General features: G+C 40.7%; 1 protein-coding gene across 3 annotated transcripts in view; it reads right to left on the minus strand.

Moving 5' to 3' along the window:
* TIMD4 (T cell immunoglobulin and mucin domain containing 4) overlaps window positions 1–18,944 on the minus strand; it is a 33,142-nt gene extending 14,198 nt beyond the window's left edge. The window contains exons 1-5 of one of the 3 annotated variants that reach the window (XM_006906455.3): window positions 18,849–18,944; window positions 12,912–13,253; window positions 10,518–10,754; window positions 9,090–9,173; window positions 7,879–7,962 (exon numbers count right to left, since the gene is read on the minus strand). In XM_006906455.3, the coding sequence (XP_006906517.1) occupies window positions 7,879–7,962; window positions 9,090–9,173; window positions 10,518–10,754; window positions 12,912–13,253; window positions 18,849–18,906 (805 nt within the window). In that variant the 5' untranslated portion in view covers window positions 18,907–18,944. Of the gene's footprint in view, window positions 1–518; window positions 710–7,878; window positions 7,963–9,089; window positions 9,174–10,517; window positions 10,755–12,911; window positions 13,254–16,851; window positions 16,975–18,848 lie in introns of those variants that run through there. The other 2 variants (XM_025043153.1, XR_003044649.1) reach the window with 2 other exon arrangements.
* Between the last annotated feature and the right edge of the window lie 1,321 nt (window positions 18,945–20,265).

A 20,265-nucleotide genomic window follows, 5' to 3' on the forward strand; every position in this document is an offset into this window, starting at 1 on the left:
TAGAATAAAGAGAATGTACGACCACAGAAATTCCTCAACGCCTTCTTGGGGCCAGGGCTGGGCTAGCTTCAAAAGCATCTCCTGAGGAAGTTTGTTAGACATACATTTCTTGGGCCCACCCACAGAGGCTCTAATTCTGCAAGTCTTTGGTAGAGTAGAGCAATCTCTATTTTTACTAAGTTGCCTGTGAATCCAGCCCACGGCCAGGTCTGGTATTCACGGACCACACGATCTCCAAGTTCAAAGTCTTTGTTCTCCAGTCTTCTCCTTTCCTGGAGGCCGACATGAGATCTGATTGCTCTCACACCTTCATTTATTCTCTCCTTACTCCCTTCTCTCTTATTTTCATTTCTAGACCAAATCCCACCTCCCCCATTCTTGACCACATCCCTTTCTCACCAAGACAAACCTTGCTCCATTCACCATTCCCTTCTCTCTCTGCTCTGCCTCCCCTCTAAATATTCATCCTTGAACTTCTTGAAAGAACACCTAACATTCATTCTCTAACCATTGCTCACCTTTGGACTCCAGGGCATCCACTCACAGAGCCAGCATTGTTCACTTAGTGGCCCCCACTACCACAGTTCATGGCCACCTTTCTAAATGCCTCATCCTGCTTGACCAGCATTCAAAAGTTTTTAATATTTAACTACACCCTCCATAAGCTGTGTTAGCCCAGCTCCCTCTGCCTCCACGCTCTCCTGGATCTTTTCCTACGTCTGGGTCTCTCTCTCTGACTCTCTAGCAGGCTCTTCTGATTCCACCACACCCTCTCCCAGTGCAGTGGTTCCTTTGGGGGGTAGGGGGCGGGGTGCTCTCCTTTTGCACCTCATCATCCCTCGCTTCATCTCATACAATATCTTTAGGTGATCCCACAGAAACTTCAATTAGAGCTTAACTCTGCTGAGGAGACAATATAATAAAGAGTTTAAGAGCTCCGTTTCAAGAGCCAAGAGACATGGGGTTCAAACTCTGGCAAATTTCTTAACCTCTCCAAACCTCAGTTTCTTCTCCTTTGTAATGGATTTAATAATAGAATCTTCTTCACAGATCCAGACAACAATGTCTCACGATGAGACAATGCATTGAAAGCATTGGCATATAATCAGCACTCAATTAAGTGTCATTTATTATCATTGACTCCCAAAATTATATCTACAGCCCTGAACTATCCCTTCCCTTATGAGATAATATGTATGAAAGTACTGGTATAGTGGTCAGTCCCTACTGGGCACTTATGCGAACATCATAGTAATTACTATTTGATCAGAGGTAGGTGCCCATCACCAAAGATGCCCACCCACCCAGGCATTCCCTAAGTCTGCCCAGTCACATATTTCCAACTGCCTGTTAGATATTTCCCAGAGGTTCTTCGAACTCCAGATCTTCCAAACAAATTTAATTCTTCCTCCTGGTGTTCCTTTATCAGTTAACCCATCACATCGATCTAGTTTCCCAAGTACAGAGAATCAGTCATCCTTCATTCCTACTTCAGTTACCAAGTCCTTTTGATTTGAACTCTTAAATGGCTTTGAGTCTGTCCACCCTCTGTTATTACTGCTGCCATCATTCTCGCCTGTCCAGACTCATCTCCGGCCTGAATTATTGCGGGAGCCCCCTGGGTAGCCTCTCTACCTCCAGGCTGGCTCCCCTCGAATACATCTTCCACACTCTTGCCAGAGCAATTTTTCTCAAAACAGGATTGACAATGTCATTCCCTGTTCAAAACACATGAATGGTTCTTTATGACCCTGGAACGACATCTAAATTCTTCAGTCCATCAGTCAAGTCCTTCAAGAACCTAGACCATTCCCAGCTTCCTGTCTCCATTAGATTAAACTAATAATCTCTAAAGACTTCAAGTTCTTATCGAGTCCCCCTATCTTTGCTCATGCTGTTCTCCCTCCATATTCACTCCTCCACACTCCCTCCTCAGTGAAATGTTCTCCTTGAAGAACCAATTCAAAGGTCATTGAATGAAATTGTCCTGGCCCTTTTTTCAAAGATAGAATCTATCTCTTTCTTTTTTGGGCCCTCAAGACACCTTTTCATACTTCTGGCCAAAACAAAGCATACTGGATGATTGATTGGAATATACAAGCCTTTCTATCCCACTAAAGTATGATCCTTTTAAGAAAAGAGGTCATGACTTACTTATGTTAATGTGTCCTGTGCCATGTACAGAGAAACAACTAGATAAGCCATGTTTTATGAATGAGAGATTTGAAAGGCCTTTACCAAATATCATGTTACCTATTTCCACATATCCAGACCAAATGCCAAGATAAAGATAAAAAATGCCATCTCCAACCACTTTTCTCTCTGAGAATCCTTTGACTCCATGGAAAGGCCAGCTTGCTCTGGACCATGAGACAGGGGCTGGCTTTATAAAACAAAAAGATACAGTAATAGAATGAATATTACTGAAAGCAGCCCCTCCCTGCTTTTTCACCATCTTAACCCTGGAACCAACAGAAAACTACTGTAAAAATTTCAAGGAAAGAAAAATGTTATTATTATTACAAGAGCAATGTTCTTTTCTTTCTTTCTTTCTTTCTTTCTTTCTTTCTTTCTTTCTTTCTTTCTTTCTTTCTTTCTTTCTTTATTTCTTTTTTCTTTCAATTTTACTGGATTGACAGCAAAGTCCTCATGCATGTGTGGGTGCATTAAATTTGAAGTTGTCTGCAGCTTTGACTTCATGCTGCTGATGGGTATAATGATCCACCTAAGGGCTGAGAAAAAGTGAATCCTAATACTTTAGAATAAACTGTGAAAATCTACCCTCAGGGAAGCTCTGTTGAGAAACAGTGGCTGCCAGTCCTGGAACAAAAGCCAACTGTACATGGGATCTGGAGAGCTGGCCTCTGGTCTCAGCTTTCTTCCTAACTCACTACAAGTCTTCTCTCAACTTGCTGGACTTTTCTAGGCCTCAGTTTCCCAGTTTTCCGTAGACAACAATCCTTCACTCCTCAAGAGTTCATGGACACAAATTGAAAGCTGGGTGTGAGTTCCCTTTCTCCCTATGTCTAGCCATTTGGTCTTGGGAAATTCACTCCACATTTCTTTTTTTTTTTTTTTTTTAAAGCAGACGTGCTAACCACTACACTAGGGAGTCACCCCCTCATTCCACATTTCTGAGCTCCATTCTAGGCAGCTACGGAGAGGTCTGTACCCCTGGGTAGGTCTTTGTCAGATGATGTCTGCAGACCAGACACCTTCAGAATGGAAGAGGGCACTGAAGTGGAGAGATGTACTTGGAAGTGTCTTGTAAAATGAATGACACAAACCTGGAAAGCCTTGCATGGCATATTCGACCACAGCCCTTTTTCAACCAAAACTAGATTTCCAAGCCTAAATTATAGACTGAAGCCTCCATAGCCCGAGCAACATGAGAAGGACAAAACAAGTGAGAGACAGCAGAAGATTAAAGATATTCACCCACAGGAATAAAACCAATAATTGAGAGTTTTGTAGAGCCATCTAAAAAAGAGTCAGCAAAAAGCTTTCGGGATCTCAGATTTATTCTAATACTGAGTAGGGAATTATTACCACGAGATTTTAAAAACTTTTGTAGCTTCCCCAAGTTTATAATTTTGTCACTCATCAGCTGTTTCTCTGGTATGAATAGCAGTTTGAAAAAAATCATAAAGCCAAAAAGTGCTCATGTACTTATAAAGAAGAGCAAGTCAGTTGGGAGCTTTTGGAAGTAGCCACTGGGTACCTAGCTGGATTGGCCTAAAAATGAAGTGTAGGAATAGCACAGAGATGTATGGAAGAGAAAAATAGGATTTCATCATGATGATTATAATCTATTAGTCAGTAATCACATATTAGGTTTTTGTCATGCATTCCTCACTTAACAGCTCTATGAAATAAGTACTACTATTATCTCGATTTTACATTTTGAAGAAACTGAGATTTAGAAGAGGATAGAACAAGTCACTCACCTGAAATTCTATAAGGGGAAAAAACAGCACAAATTGGCAGAGCTGGACTATAACCCTGAGGCTTTGGACTCCCCAACACAGCTCCTTTAACCCCTACCCAATGCTACGCAGGAGAGTGTGAGAAGAAACGACCAGAAAGAAAGAATTCGGGATATTATCAAGAAGGCAAATGTGAGCCTGAGGCATAATCAGCAGAGGATTAACAATTAAGATTTGTGTTATTTATTTTATAAAACACTTCCATGTACGAGATTTTATTTAAGAAATGACATAGTGATGTGGTTCTGCTTGCCCTGGCTGCAGAGTCCCTACCCAGTGGAGATTGGGTCTTTAGGGAACACTCTGGAACCATTTCACACGTTCCTGCTGCCCAGCAAGAAACGAATTAATCCTCAGGTTATATGGAAAGACTTAAATTTCTAGGTACCTGGAGCGGTTAAGAGCTTGTAGCTGGGGTGAGAACCTGTGAGGGTTCTTATTGTCATTTTTACTGTTGTTTGTGTTTCCAGCTGTGTGATCTTGGGCAAATCACCCCACATCTCTGAACTCAATTCTAGACCTCTCTGGGTAATGCTAGTTTTAAGGAATAGTAATTTTGACAAGATCCTCTTTTGATTTAAACCAGCCCTCAACCAAGGAAAAAGCTTTGCCATCCAAAATTCACATGAAGAAATGAGGATGGACTGGGGGATATTTAGCCAAGGAAGGAAAAACCCACAGAGGCATGCAGGTCCTTTGAAATGGGTTGAAGTCACTTACATATAAATGAAGAAGTTGCCTTATTCTGTAAGAGCCTCCAGCAAGGAAGTCAGGGGCATCAGAGTGGAGCAGACTTGGCTAAATCCAGGTTCGTCATTTCCTAGACAAGCGTTAGAACCATCACAAATTCTTGAATGGAGGTGATAAGGATATCTATCTCATAGGGTTTTGTGAAAAATCAAAGGCTGTAATGCACGTAAATGTATAATGTTAAAACGAAGATAGACCTTAGTAGGTGTAATCTTCTCTAATAAATGCTCTGGCCCTCTGTTTCTTTATCTGTAAAATGGGGGTAATATCTGTACATAACTAGGAGGTCATTGTGAGACTTAAGTAAGAAAATGCATGTTAAAAATCCATAGCACAGCAACTAACAGCTAAGTCCTTAGTCGAAGGTAACTGTCATTATTATTATGAATGCTTTATTACCAAATCCAAGAGAGAATAGCAAATGAAAGAAAACAACCTTTTATTTCAGACTGGAAAGCAATAAAATAATATCTAAGAGCATGGAATCAGAGCTAGACTTCCAGGGTCTGGCACCTGAGACTGTGTGGTCTTAGGAAGGCTACATAAAATAGGAATGTGAACACCTGCTAAAAAGGATTGAATGAAGTGGCCCATGCGAAGAGCTGGGCACTAAGCCAGCACACGATATGTACTCAATGAACCCTGGTTTCTTCCATAATGAGTACATGTTACATGGAGACTGAGCAACCTTCTTATGAAAAGTTCCTCTTCAGCAGAGCAGCCTCTGGATATGGGAGTAGGTGTGCTCTCTCTCCCAGGAATTATCAAGGAGGAGTGAAATGAAACATCAGGGATGTTATAGAAGAGGGTAAAAAAGCGATGGAGAGTGAGTGGGCAAGGAGTTTTCAAAATGTTATTTATTTCATTTAGATCTACCGCAAATGTTATTTATTTCATTTAGATCTACTGCAAATGTTATTTATTTCATTTAGATCTAACACAATTCAGTGTAAATTAGTCTAAGACCTAAATGAAATAAATAACATTTTGACAACTCCTTGCCCACCCTCCCTCACTTTTTCAGTTGCTAACTTCTCTTCTGACAGAAAATAGCCCCCCAACTTTGCCCATCCCACAGACAAAGGAGGTTTGGATCTCTGGCACCTAGTTTTGCTTAAATTATTTATATCTAGTCCAGCTTTTGTCTTCCCGCTGTATGAGTTAGTGCATGCCGAAGCTTTTCAACACTAGCTCACGCTTGCATTTCATCCAGATTTATAGTCTTCCTTTAAAACCTATCCCCCTTCCACTCTTCTTGTCTATCCCCTCTCATTCTACCTTCTGAGACTTTGTGAGTGGTGTTACATTGACTCCCTCATGGAGTTAAAGGATGGCTGTTGTCTGGCTAATAGACATGTAATGGCTAATAAACAACTCTCTGTTAATCGGAACAGTAAAAGAATGAGATGACATTTTCTTCTCAGGAGATTGAAGAACATTAAACAAATGGTCATATCAAAGTGTGAGGAGGATATGGGAAAGCAGATAGTCTGTGGGTGGGAAAAGGAAACAGCACAGCCCTTCCAGAGAATAATTTTGTAATAGCTATTAAATTTAAAAGTGTACATTTCTTCCAGCCTAGGATTTCTCCTTTTTGGTCACCACCCTAGCTAGAGAAACACTTGCATAAACGCTTAAGCAGGCACTCACATAAGGAGTGTTCACTATAGACTATTTACAATAATGAAACGTTGGAACTGAAATGCCCCTCTTTGGACAATGGATCCTATACATATCCATAGTATAAGATACTATACAGTAATTTAACATACTGATGCAGATCTACATGGACTGAGAAAGAAAGTGATCCAACATATAATATGAGGTGACTAAAAGAAAATGCAGAAAGCTTCATATAGTATGATAGCATTTTTTAAAAAATCACACATGCACACACTTCTCCTACGAAGACATACAAATGGCCAACGAACATATGAAAGGATGCTCAACATCGCTAGCTATTAGAGAAATGCAAATCAAAACCACAATGAGATACCATCTCACACCTGTTAGACTAGCTATTATCAACAGGACAAGTAATAACAAATGCTGAAGAGGATGTGGAGAAAAAGGAACCCTCATATGCTGCTGGTGGGACTGCAAATTGGTACAGCCACTATTGAAAACAGTGTGGAGTTTCCTCAAAAAACTAAGAATTGGTCTACCATATGATCCAGCAATCTCTCTACTGGGTATTTACCCCAAAGACTTGAAAACTCATGTCCGAAAAGATATTTGCACACCGATGTTCATAACAGCATTATTCATCTTGGCCAGGACATGAAAGCAATCGAAATGTACTACGACAGATGATTGGCTAAAGAAGATGTGGTACATATATACAATGGAATATTACTCAGCCATAAGAAGAGATGAAATACTGCCATTTGCAACAACATGGATGGACCTTGAGATAATTATGTTAAGCAAAATAAGCCAGTCAGAAAAAGTTGAAAACCACATGACATAGCTTATATTACATCACAGATATAAACCTAAAAGCAATAAACAAACATGACAAACAAACAGAGAATCATGGACATGGACTATAGACTAGTGGTTACCGGAGGGGAGAGGGGAGAGATAGATGGGGTAAAAGGGGTCAAATATATGGTAACAGAAAGAAATCCAACTATGGGCAGTGAACATACATTGCAAAATACATGACTTACTGTTGAATTGAAACTTACTGGATTTCGTTAACCAATGTCACCATTAAAAAAAATAGCCACACACACACACACAAACTCTGTATATTTCTACATCTATACACACATATAAGGGAATGGAAAAAAGAGAATCAAAGAGAATTTTATTTCTACTTTTTAAAAATGTATCCCTCACAAAAATACATCAGTATAATATTTGTGTAATTTAAAATGAATTAGTAAGGTTTTGAAAAGTGATGGGTGATTCTGCGACTAGCATTCCTAGCTTCAAGTCAAAATGGCTGAGGAAGAGGGGTTCAGAAATGAGGCCAAAGAGGGAAGAAGCCAGGCCCGATGCTGTTAGCATGTTTCACTTTCATCCTGGCTTGCGGGAGGATGTAAGTTCAAAATAACTGAATCCCAAGACAAGCAGGCAGACACAGATTGTTCCCACCGCCAAAGACAAAACCACTCGTAAGAGCACAGCCCTGTACCTCTTGGCTGAGGAAAAGTCACTGAGTCATTCATTTCCCATGTCGATGCCTGGGTTGTTGACTGGAGAGCCCAAGCTTTGGACTCTGGAAAAAGCAAAGGAAAAGAGAGAATAAAATTAGGTAAATGCTTGTCTTCTTATTTTTGGTGCCCCTCTGTCCCCTAAACTGACATCTGTCATAAAACAAACAAACAAACAAATAACAACAACAAAACCCATAATTTTTACTGAGCACTTAGTACATGCCAGACACTGCTCTAAGTGATATACATGCATATTTTCACGAAATCCTCAGAAAGAGACATATAGGAAAGGTGTATTATTATTCTCATTTTACCAACAAGGAAACCAAGTCCCAGAGAGGCTGAGTAGCTTTCTCAAAGTCACACAGCAGGTAAGAGGGAGGCTTTGTGCCCAGCCAGCATGGCACCAGTACACACACATGAACCACTCTACCATGCTGTATTGTACTATCACAAGCATTGGTTTATTTACCCCTCACATGTCTGTTTTCCTCCACTTGATTATAAGCCTCATTAAGGTAACACCTACCATTTGAGTGCTTACTAATGTGCCAGGCACTCGGCTAGATCTTTTACATGCATGAAGTTACACAAGTCCACAACAAAGCTGAGAATAAACCGAGGCCAGGGACCCCTAGCAAAATGTCGTAGAACTGGGAGTCAAGCCCAGGAAGTCCTCTCTAGCACCCAACGATATAAATCATCTTATTTTTAGGGTAGCCACTGCCCCCTGGGTCTTAGAAAATACCTAAAGAAGGCTTGATAGATGTATGAAAGGACATGAATGAAAGATTCCTCCCTCCACTATAAAAAGCCAACCAGTCAAGGTGGTACACCCCTTAGGGGTTTCGACAAAGACTGGTGTGCTTCAAATCAAGTTCACAGATAAGCACCCCCTTGCCTAGAGTGGAAAGGCAAATTTTTAGAGATGTGTTGCCATGGAGAATTGCAGAAATGAATCAAAATCAGTACTTCTCTGTGTCTCTCTGTGTCTGTCTCTGTCTCTCCCTCTCCTTCCCCCATAGGAGCGAACGCTGCCTTGACATCAGTTTGTCCCAGGTAGACGTCATGGCACACAGGGTCAAAAAGTCATCTCTACTCATCTGATTCAATGACACTCTATTCAGTGTTTCTTTCTCCTCAATCTAAGAAAAGGTAAGGAAAGAAAAGAGAACAAGTGTCCACGAACCTTTGGATGTGGGCAAGGCAGTGCCTCCAAAAGTCTCCTCAGTGCTTCTCAGAGAGTTACTAGTGAGAAAGAAAGTTTCTGATTCTGGAAGAGAAAAAAAGTTTGATAAAAGGAAGCTAAAAAATAAATGTGCTGAGTAGTGAGATTTGGGACTATAGAAAAGCCTTTGTGCTTTTCTATATATTTCAGGTTTTCTTCAAAGGTTATAATTAGTTTTTAGAATCTAGGCAAAAACTACAAATGTTCCATTTTAAGATGATTATTTTAAAGGCAAAAGGAATAAAAAATACATATAAAATTTATTGGGTTAGGGTTCATGGATTTTAGGTGACTACTCAGAGTATAATAGAGTTAGCCAATTGAATATTATAAAGCTACTTAAATTATCTAGGCCTAATTGATGCAGATGAAATGCTGAAGAAAGCCTTCAAGCCATCTTCTGATTGTTTTCTAATAATTTTATCCTCAGAATATGAGATTGAAACATGGTGGGGGCTTTAATAAGCCCCCATAAGTAATGGAGCTAGTAATTCAGTGAGAGTTCCAAGGTATAGGATCAAGAAGGATTCAGGGGCGGGGGGAAAGGAAGAAAAAAGAAAGAGGGTAGAACGAGTTCACCATCAGAAAATATTATAAGGCGTCCGGAGGCCTTTTCTCAATCAATCTAATGCCTAGGCAGAGACTGAACCCTTGACAGGCTGGAACTTGAGTACCTGGTTCTTCAATAAACATCTCTAAGATTCATGGGAGGTCAACTGGAGAAGCAAAAAAAAGCTGACTTTTTAAATACACAAAGGAAAAGAAAAAAAAAAAAACAGGGAAAAAGAAAACCATAAAGCAAAAAAAAGAAAGGAACAGTTTAGTGAAACCACACACACACACACACACACACACACACGTGCACCGTTATGAGAGTTGAATTGTGCTCCTCCCCAGTTCGTATGTTGAAGCCCGAATCCCCAATAGCTCAGAATATATTTGGAGATGGGGCCTTTAAAGAAGTGATTAAGGTAAAATGAGGTCATTAGGATGGGCCCTAATCCAAGAGGACTGGCGTCCTTACAAAGAAGGAAGATTAGGACACAGACACACACAAGGGAAAGACTATGTGAAGACACAGTGAGAAGATGGCTGTCTATAAACCAAGGAGAGAAGCTTCAGAAGAAATCGACTACACAGACACCTTGATCTCAGACTTGTAGCCTCCAGAATTGCGAGAAAATAAACTTGTATTGTTTAAGCCACCCAGTCTGTGGTGTTTGTTATAACAGTCCTAGAAAACTAACACGACGGACTCATACACACACGTGCGCACGCAGACCTGAGGGCAAGTCTCTGGGCTGCCCATTCAGTGGAAGTACCCTGTTCCGAGGGACTCAAGATACATCCGACCAGCAGAAAGGAAAGAATGGCCATGGTACCATGTACCTGCATCGGCGGACCCTTCTGTGGAAGGCTCAGCAGTCAAAAGACTTGTGGTTGTCTCAGGGAGGGATCTCGGTGTGGTCAGAGGGCATGTGGTAGCTGTTGTGAGGGCGGCAGTGGTTCTTGTCTGAAGCGTTGTTCTGGTTGTGAGGTCGGGCGTAGTCATGGCTGTTGTTGGAAGCACAGCTGTGGTTGTTGTCATCTCAGTAGTGGTGATTGGGCGACGAGTGGTTGTTGGGGCTGTAACCAACAGAAGATATGTCTGGTATCATGTGGAGATGGAAGAGGAGGAAAACAACACAAATATATGTGGTATCCATTCATTCCTGTCTATTTCTACTGCCCTCACCTCGTCCACTGGCCTGGACCATTGTAATGCTCATAAAAATAGGGTTTCTTGCCACTAGCCTTGGCCTTTCCAGTTTATTCTTCACACATTGGCTAGAGTAATCTTTTAAAATGACAAATCTAGTTATCTGTCTCCTGCTTAAACCTTTTGCTGGGTCCTCCTTGGCTTAAGATAAAGAACCAACCCTCCAACCTTGCCCGCAAGGCTCTACCTGACCAATCTCACGTCTCCACTCTGCTCTTCTCATTTTCCCCAGCCTTTCTTCAGTTCTCTGAACATATTAGTGACCTTCTGGGTGGAGAAACTTTATACCTGCTGCTTCCTAGTATCTCTCTCCATTAGGCTGATTCCTACTTAACCCTCAAATCTCGGCTAAAAGGACACCTCTGCATTGAGGTCATCTGTATTCCGTAATAGCAATTTATTTGCATTCTCATACTTTACTTTCACAGGACTTGTTGCATTTCTACACAAATAACTATATATTGATTTGATGATTATTGTTTAATATCTACTTCTCCCACTAGACGGTAAGCCCCATGAGGGAAAATCTGATATTTATTTTGTTCTCTGGTACAAATCTAATACCTGCCACAGTACGGATCACATAGTAGGTATTCCAAAAACATCAATGAGTAAATAGAGGACTGCATCAAAAGTGAGCCCAAACATAAAGTTTTGGTCAAGCAAGATGAATAAACTCTAGAGATCTGCTGTACAACCTTGTATCTACAGTTCATGATAATGCATCATACTCTTGAATATGTGTTAAGATGGTTGAACTCACACTGGGTTTTCTTTGCAAAATAAAATAAAATTACAATCTAAAAAATTCGGCCCAAAGTGTGCAACATAGGTAGAGAATGTAGTCTATTTCAGATTTTAAAGATTGGTTCACACCAGCACCAGTCGCTCCCTAAACATTTGAATTTGGGTTCATTAGTCACAGTTATTTTATAGACACCACCCATTCAAATATGCCAGATTTCCATGAACTCTAATGGACCAGAAAGATACCATTAGTTTCAAGTGAACTTAGAAATGACCCCATAGAGTATTGAGGTCAACAAATATTTTATAAAATAATAGCTAGTTATACCAGGCTTGAAAAGAGAAGACTTGGATAGGCATCATTTAACTTCAATAAATCAAAATAGTAGTAACTTCTATCTCACAAAGTTGTCGGGAAAAATATGCTAATGTATATGAAAGTTCTCTAATTGAAGAATCCACATCAGTTACTTTTAAATTTTAGAGTGCAGTAGAGTCCCCTGAGAAGCTTGTTAAGCATCTGAATATCCACACCTTACCTTCCAAGATGCCCATCCAGCTAGGAATGGAGCCCAGGAACCCTCCAACTGAGGCAAGTTGAACACTGGGCTTACTTTGAAAGGCTCCATTTCAGACAAACAGGAAAGGTGGCTATTGTTAGCATCCATAGGCTTCCCTCCATATAGTTCAAATCTTTTAAAGTTTCACTATATTCCAAATTTCACCAAAAGCAACTGACAGTCACAGAAGGAAAGAACACCTGAAAACGACTATAAGTATCTCCAAATCCTACACCTCTTCCCCTTTGCCAGAAGTTTCAAACTACTGGCCTACAGGCTGAAGCTGACACACGGACGCTTTAGTTTACACAGTATACATTTTTCTAAACTTTGAAATATTTGCCAACATGCAAAAATCAGCACAGCTCACATACACACACGCGCGCACACACACGCAAACTGACAGATCTGAAACACTGGGCCCAAACTCCTGCAAACTGACAACCCCCTAGATAAGCAGCAGCTACCTTCTTCAGACTGACCTTGCAATTCCCTTCCCCACCCAACACACTCCACTCACTCACTCTGTGGCTTTCTTGGCCACCGCGAGCATTTGCTTTATACCATAGTTCCTCTAGTAAAGGCAACACCTCCCGATTTAATCTGCCCACTCATTGCTTAAAGAACTAAAGCCTCTCCACCACCACCCACTGAATCCATTGCCCACTAATTGCTGACTCTTTCCTTCCACAGACATGAGCTCCTCCATGTGCTCACCTTGTGTTAACTTCAAACGAATGTTCTTCTTCACGTCATTGAACCAGCCGGGCACCTCTATGCGGCAGCAGTACAGAGTTTCGTCATCTTCGTTGGTGTTGAAGATGGTCAAGGAGACATCACCTCTCCAGATCGGCCCCTTAAGTTCATATTTTGTCAACTTCCTTGAGAGCACCTTCGTCCCGTCAGTGTAGAGAATCTCCTCGTTACATCTGGAGTTGGGACACATGCCTTTGCCCCAGCACATGCTGTTGCTGCTCTGAGACCAAGATGCGTATGTGCAGGGCAGGGTCACCGACTCACCCAAAAACGCATTCACGACCGTCTCTGATGCAGCTGGAGCTGTAAAGAAGGATAAAAAAACTAGGCGTGCACTATTAAAATCTCTCGGATATGCTACACAGTGATTGTATAAATAGGTGCTTCCAGGAAGATGAAGAGTTGTAGTGTACACGTTTCTTTAGTATAAATTCTGATGTGCCCTTCACCACAGCCACACTCTAACTCTGTATCCTTCCAAGTAGAGACAGTTGACCCACCTGAGTCTCTGAACTCATTTCCACATCAAGCCCTTTTTGCCGATTTAAAAACTTTGACCTTGAGTACCATTCAATAAGCCAATAAACTCTCCAATGGAAAATTGACTCCAATGAAAAGAACCCTTTAAGTCGACTCTACTAACTCATATAAACAGGTCTAAAAACAGCACCGTACCCACTGTATCTCAACAAGCAGTGATCATGTGCTATTGACTTGAATGCCTCAAATGGGCCCCCTCTGTCTTCTAAGCGAGAGAGTGCTATGGCAGGAAGATAGGCTGTTGGACTATATCCCATAGTCTTTCTCTCCTTTCACTACTAGAAATAGAAATTAATTGCTCTGGATCATTTATTTGCTGTTAGACAATATGAAGTCAGGTGGAGTTTGAGTACTTTTTTAATGTTAGAACTGAAAGGGACCACGAGAATTATGTAGAATGGCAGCTGTGACATACAAAAATGCTGGAGGGTTAGATTGGAGGTATCACTATTTCTAAAGTTAAGTATCTGTGTTTCTCAACTTCAGCTCCTCATTGGCATGACCCGGGAAGGTTGTTAAAAATATATATTTTATTGTCCAATCCTGAGTCAGAATCTCTGAGGGCAAAGCCCACAGAGGTGGACATAATCAATTTCCTCGGGTCATTCTGAAGACACTGGCCACTCACCCAGTGTTTGAGGAGCACTGGACGAGCTCTTCTAAGATTATATCCATCTCTGAGACGCTGCGAAACATTTTCAGCTGCTGCACATGTTAAGCCTACTGGTTTAGCTGAACCTCAGTGATGGTACTAAACCAAAAGAAAAAAGAATGCTATTGATGTGAGGGCCAAGCAAGCTGAAGCTCCAGATCATCAGAACTATATCCAGCACCAACTTTTTGGGTATCTCGGTCCTTGCTTATTGTTTTCCTCAAAAAACACCCCCTTAAGACTCTCCATTTACTAACTTTTTGGACTCATTTAGCTAAGTTGTATAAGACATGTCCAGCAGTCCCCTGTTCCTCCCTGACCAAGTATCAGACACATAGAGGTGTCCCTCTCTTAGAGATGAGCAAGAACCCTAACAGACACCCAGAGGGTAAGCACAAGGGTTTTTCACAGTTGGCTCTCACGATGAAGGACATTCTAAATTCAGACCAGCCTGAGCCTTCCGTGAACTCACAGTCTCTTCACTTAGCTACAGTGAAAATGTTTCACAGATCATAAATGCTGTGAAAGTTCATTTTGCTCATCATGAAACGAGGGAAGAAGATGAAAAATTCATTGTCACAACCCTCAGCTGCATTAGCAACACAGAACACATTCACCTAAAACTAGTAATTTCTCAAATATGAGCTTGTTCCTATGAATATTTGGAAAATTAATAAAAAATATATTTAAGAATTATTTCTACTGGAGAAATAATTCCTTTATTTTCCCAAGTATCATAGTATAGAAGGAGGCATCCTATTATTCAATAAGAAAAGACACAATAGAAAAAGTTGGAAAGGAGATAGCAGGCAATTCATAGAAGAGGAAATATGAGTGGCCAGTAAATTTCACCTATTTGACTGGCAAAAATTTAGAATGCTGTTAACATCAAGTGTTAGCCAGACAGGGACCCAGGGAAAAATATCCTACCACAGTAAACAGCAATGAGATGAGGTGTGAATGTGTACAGCCACATTCTGGGGCAACTTGACAGTTTCTATTATACTCAGTCTGTGTGTGTGCTAGCTACCCTACACAATTTCATGTTTTATTTACCCTAGAAAAACACACATGCACAAGAAAACCTATTTGTAAATGTTCACTGCGGCCCTCATATACACGTGAATGGAAGGAACAATGTGTATATGAAAATGGCAAAACTATGGCATATTTACTTGATGGAATCATGTGTAGAAGACGGTTAGAATTAGATAGATCTATATCAGTTGGCGTGAAAACTCCAAGCCGTATTAATGTACGAAAAGGGCAAATTTCAAAGGAACACATAAAATATAAAACTATTTGATAAAATAAGCCAAGCAGTTTGTAATTTTTGGCGGGCACAGATGTATGAAGGTAAAAGCACAGAAAAGTATCTGGTAGGATATTCACCCAAGTCATTGTGTCAGTCACCTTCATGATCATTGGAAAGGAACAGGGAGGGGCTGCGGGTAGTCATCAAAAGGGATTTTTAGCTTTATAACATTTTTATTTTTTTCGCCAAGGGTGTTTCTGTATTACTCATCTGATTAAACATTAATGTTAAAAAAAAAAAGGAAGCAGAAAATTTGGCGAGGTAGAAAAACATTCATTAGGCTTACATTGTAACCCTCATTCTGTCAGTTATCGCTTTTATGTTCTTAGAGGAAAACCACAATAATCCTGACCGCATTATCATCATCCGACAAAGGGGACAGATAACAACTCCCCTCAGAAAGTGTTTCTAAGTTTCTCATGAGATGAAGTATCAGATGTCACATGGAATTAATAAAGTCTTAGTACAGGTAAGTAACCAAGCACTTCAGAATTTAGAAACAGGACAGAAAACTGTTCCTTCCAATTACAAAAGTATCCTGGAGCAAAGTGTTGGTATCAAGTCAATTCTCCTTTTGGGAATTACCCAGGATGGTGGGTACAACCTAAGTTCCGATGCCAGTTTGGTTCCTTCTCCAGCTGGTGTCCTTAAAGAAACGCCCTTCCCCAATCTGGGTCTCAGTTTCACCATCTACAGAGTGAAGTGTTTGATTTGGCATCTGTTAAGAACATGTGCAGCTCTGATTGATCCTCAGTGATTCTGAGCAGTCACTCCCTTCTAAATTAGTCATTTTAGAAAAGGCACAAATGAAAAACAGACAGTTCACCAGGTGCTGCCTCTTCCAAGAAGCTGCGCTAGCTTAACCAGCAGCTCAGTCAGTGCCCACCCATTAGCAAGAAATGTGAACTTAGACTCTGGCAGCTTTCAACATAACAAAACCCTCCACACCGCAAGTTCCCAGGACAAGATAAAGACCATTAAAATCATTGATAAAGAACCTAAATGTCCATTGATGGATGATTGGGTAAAGATGTGCTACACATATACAATAGATCTAACACTGTTCTCAAAGGGTTCTCAAATTAAAGACACAGAAAATATAAGTATTGGGTGAAGCCAGAAAATGGGGAAGGAATGAAAATAGAAGGATTCAGAGAAAATCTTTCCACCGAATGCCCGCGGAACTGTGGGATGCTATTCCAAGGAAACTACAACATTTAATATCTGGATAAACTGAATGGCCCCCAAAAAATACTTATAGATATTGATATACGGGAGTCCCCCAATAATACCACCCAATTTCTCATCAGTAAAGTCACCTTGCATGCACCTTGATCATACATGCACCTCTCCTAACTTGTTTTTAGTGTGTCACTTTAAATATAAATACATACCCAAGGATCACCAGACATTTGGGCAAAGTCTTCAACATGAAACAGATACGAAGGCAATGTCCATGATGACTTTTTCACTCACATGTCTAGACAATTGATGAGATAAAGAGCGCGTGGCTGGACAGGCAACCCTCTCTCTCCATATGACCCTTCTGCATAGCATCTTGGGCTTCCTTACATTATTACGGTATGGCATTCTCAAAGTAGACGGATTCTTACATAGGATCTGGCTTTCTCAAAAATGAGCATTCCAAGCGGATCAGGAAGAACCTTTGGAGGGAAAATATCTTTGGCAGCTAGCAACCAAAACAACCAAACCAGGGTGGAGCAGAAGAACAAAAGAATAAAATTTTGGGTAGTGGTAGCGAGTATAACTAATAGTTATCTGATGCATTTAGATATTTTAAAACAGATTTGATAGGTCTTTGACAGATAGATTGGAATATTTGGGTTAAATTTGGCGGACACTTGGGAAATTAAGAAAAAGAACAAATGAGATAATTATTATAACCAGGAAAGATAAAATATTGTATGAGCCCTAATACAGGATGAAATATTTTCATTTTTGACATCATGGATGGATCTTGAGAGAATCGTGCTAAACAAAATAAATCGGATGGAAAAGGACAAGAACTGTATGATTTCGCTCATATGTGGGATATAAAACAGGAAGCAACAAATGAACAAACAAAGCAAACTCATAGACACAGATAATAGTATGGTGGTTACTGGAGGGGAAGTGGGGTAAGGAGACAATGGGGGTCATGGTGACAGAAGGAGACAGGGTAAAGGGGGTCATGGTGACAGAAGGAGACATGATTTTGGGTGGCGAACACACAATGCAATACACAGATGACATATTATGGAATTGTACACTTGAAACTTATACAATGTTATTAACAAATGTCACCCCAATGAACTTAATAAAAAAATAATACTAAATTAATAAAGAAAGCGATAGGGATTGCTTTCATTCCATTAATGCTACAGAGTATCTGGGGATAGGAGCAATTCAGTGAGCAATTACTACAGGGTGACAAGTCCTCTGATGAGGGGACTCCAAGGAGGACAGGCTCTCACAGCAGAAACTCCTGAACCAGTCCTGAATGCTCAGGAAAAGCCTGACTTAGGTGGAGACCTGAGGATGCATGGAGTTAGAGAGGGAAAAAAGGCAGAAAGAACAGCATGACAGAGGCTTGAGGGGTACAAAGAACACCTTTGTTTCCTTTGAAATGTAGGTGTTTTCTCATGCAGCACATTTGCAAGATTCATGCTCAAATAACTATGGACTTTTACAACTGCAAGGGATATTAGACATTGTCTAGTCCTAGAATCATGAACTGTTAAAACTGGTCTTATCTACGTCCCTTATTCCATACATGGAAGAGCCAGAGCAGTTTAGACCTGTTCCCAATGGCAACCATTAGTGACCGAGACACAACTGCAGCTCAGCACAGCACTTTACACCACCAAGATACGAAAGTCTAAACTGACCCAAACTGAATGTGTACATTTGCATGGTCCAAAACCTGGAAACAATGTGCAGAGAGAAACCTTATTTTGAAGTCTCAACTCCAGCAAAATAAAACAAAACAAAAAGCCAACAAAAAACTAAAAATAAAGAGCAAAATAAAAAATATGATAAAAGCTCTCAGCAAAACAAATTCTCCTGGCTCTGACTGTGCTAATAATATCCGCAGAGGACATTTTCCCCCCTATTTCATCTGACTCCTTATCTCTGTGTTTCTTCTTAAATTGTCATTTCTTATATGGACACAAATTGCCCCAACCCCAACCCCCAAACTAGTCTCAGGATAAACCCAGTGTAACAAGAAAGAAAGAGAATCTCCAAAGAAGAAACTCTCGTGGGGATGAGGGAGGTGGGATGCAGAGAGGAAGTGGGCTTCTGCTCTGCTGAGGCCCGATCAGTCATGGAAACCCATCGCAGGATGCCAAGCCCCCCAGGGATTCCTGCATGGAACGGTTTAGATACTTACTCAGATAAAATTGCCATAGCTCAATCAGCAGCCAGAGAATGAGAGGCCCTTTGGACATTTTGACTCTTGGCAGACCCCAGGAGTCTGTCTCTCTGTCCAAAGTCCATATCTTATATTCTAGTTAATGCTGACAGGGCGGGACATTTTGGTTTCATTTCTCTTTTTGCCTCAAAATCTTCCCTTTCCCCCATCCTGAATGGCTTCCCTTAATCTGGGATGTATGATAAAATGTGCTGACCACTTTTCTCCTGGACACTAGTGTGTGTGTATAAATAGGTGGGGTGATGGTGTGGGCACAGGTACTCCATGCATTTGGGGGATCTCCTGCTGTGCACGAGCATCGGTACATGTGCCTGTGTGTATGTGCTTGTGTAAGCTGCGCATGAGCTGTGGTCCTCCTGCCTGCTGGCAGCTTGTAATAAAATGTAATTAACTCTCTCCACTGGTAGCTGTTTACACATAGATTCCGTATAGGGGCCAAAGGAAAATTAAGTTGGAATTTGACTCTGCTCCCATTCTAGGTCCTCCCTCACTCACACCCTTGCCCTCCTTGCCCTGATAATGGAGAAAGAAAAGCAGGGCTGCAGTCAATTATCACGTAAGCCAAAAACACCATTAGAGTTTACTGGGCAAGGGAAAAAGAGGTTCAGTAGAAGAAGTATACTGTGATCATTATAAAAAAGTTCAGAGTCTGGGCTCAATTCCATCACGTGTTAGTGAAGCAACTTCATAAGGAAGAGCATAAAAGATAATTCATTAACCAGATTTTAGGGCTTGAATTAGATATTTATGGCCTTTCTGGACTCTGTGGCTTCAATGAGATATCCAAGAACACAGAGCCAATTAGAGGAGGAACCAAATCAATGTTTGCCAACCAGATGTGTTTTCTAAAACAGCTTTAAACCATCATTATTAGTTAATAAATGCTTAATTATATGACAAGCACTCTTCTAAATAATACTGATATATTATTTAATTATCATAGCCCTAAGAAATAGATAATATAATTCCCACTTAACAGATGAGAAAACCGAGGCTTAAGAGAGTCACATAAATAATATTCACAACTACGAAGTTGTAGAAACAGCTCAAGGTCAAGACGTCCTGATCTCAAAGCCCATGCTCTTAATCAATAGACTCTCCTTTGACCCGTAACCCTTAGTGTGATGCAGCCATGAGACCAGCTATTATCACTGACCAGTTCAGAACCAGCCCCAGAGAGAGAATTTAAGGATGCACAAATGTTCCAGATTTTTTTTAATCTTCATTTGATTGTAAGCAACCAAACAAACCCCAAACATTCAACATTGCTTACACGGAAAATATAAGTATTGGGTGAGGCTCTGGATTCAGAGAAGCCAGAAAACAGGGGGAAGGAATGAAAATAGAAGGATTCAGAGAAAATCTTTCCACTGAA

The sequence above is a fragment of the Pteropus alecto genome, unplaced genomic scaffold (assembly GCF_000325575.1).
Source record: "Pteropus alecto unplaced genomic scaffold, ASM32557v1 scaffold40, whole genome shotgun sequence".
Lineage (NCBI taxonomy): Eukaryota > Metazoa > Chordata > Mammalia > Chiroptera > Pteropodidae > Pteropus > Pteropus alecto.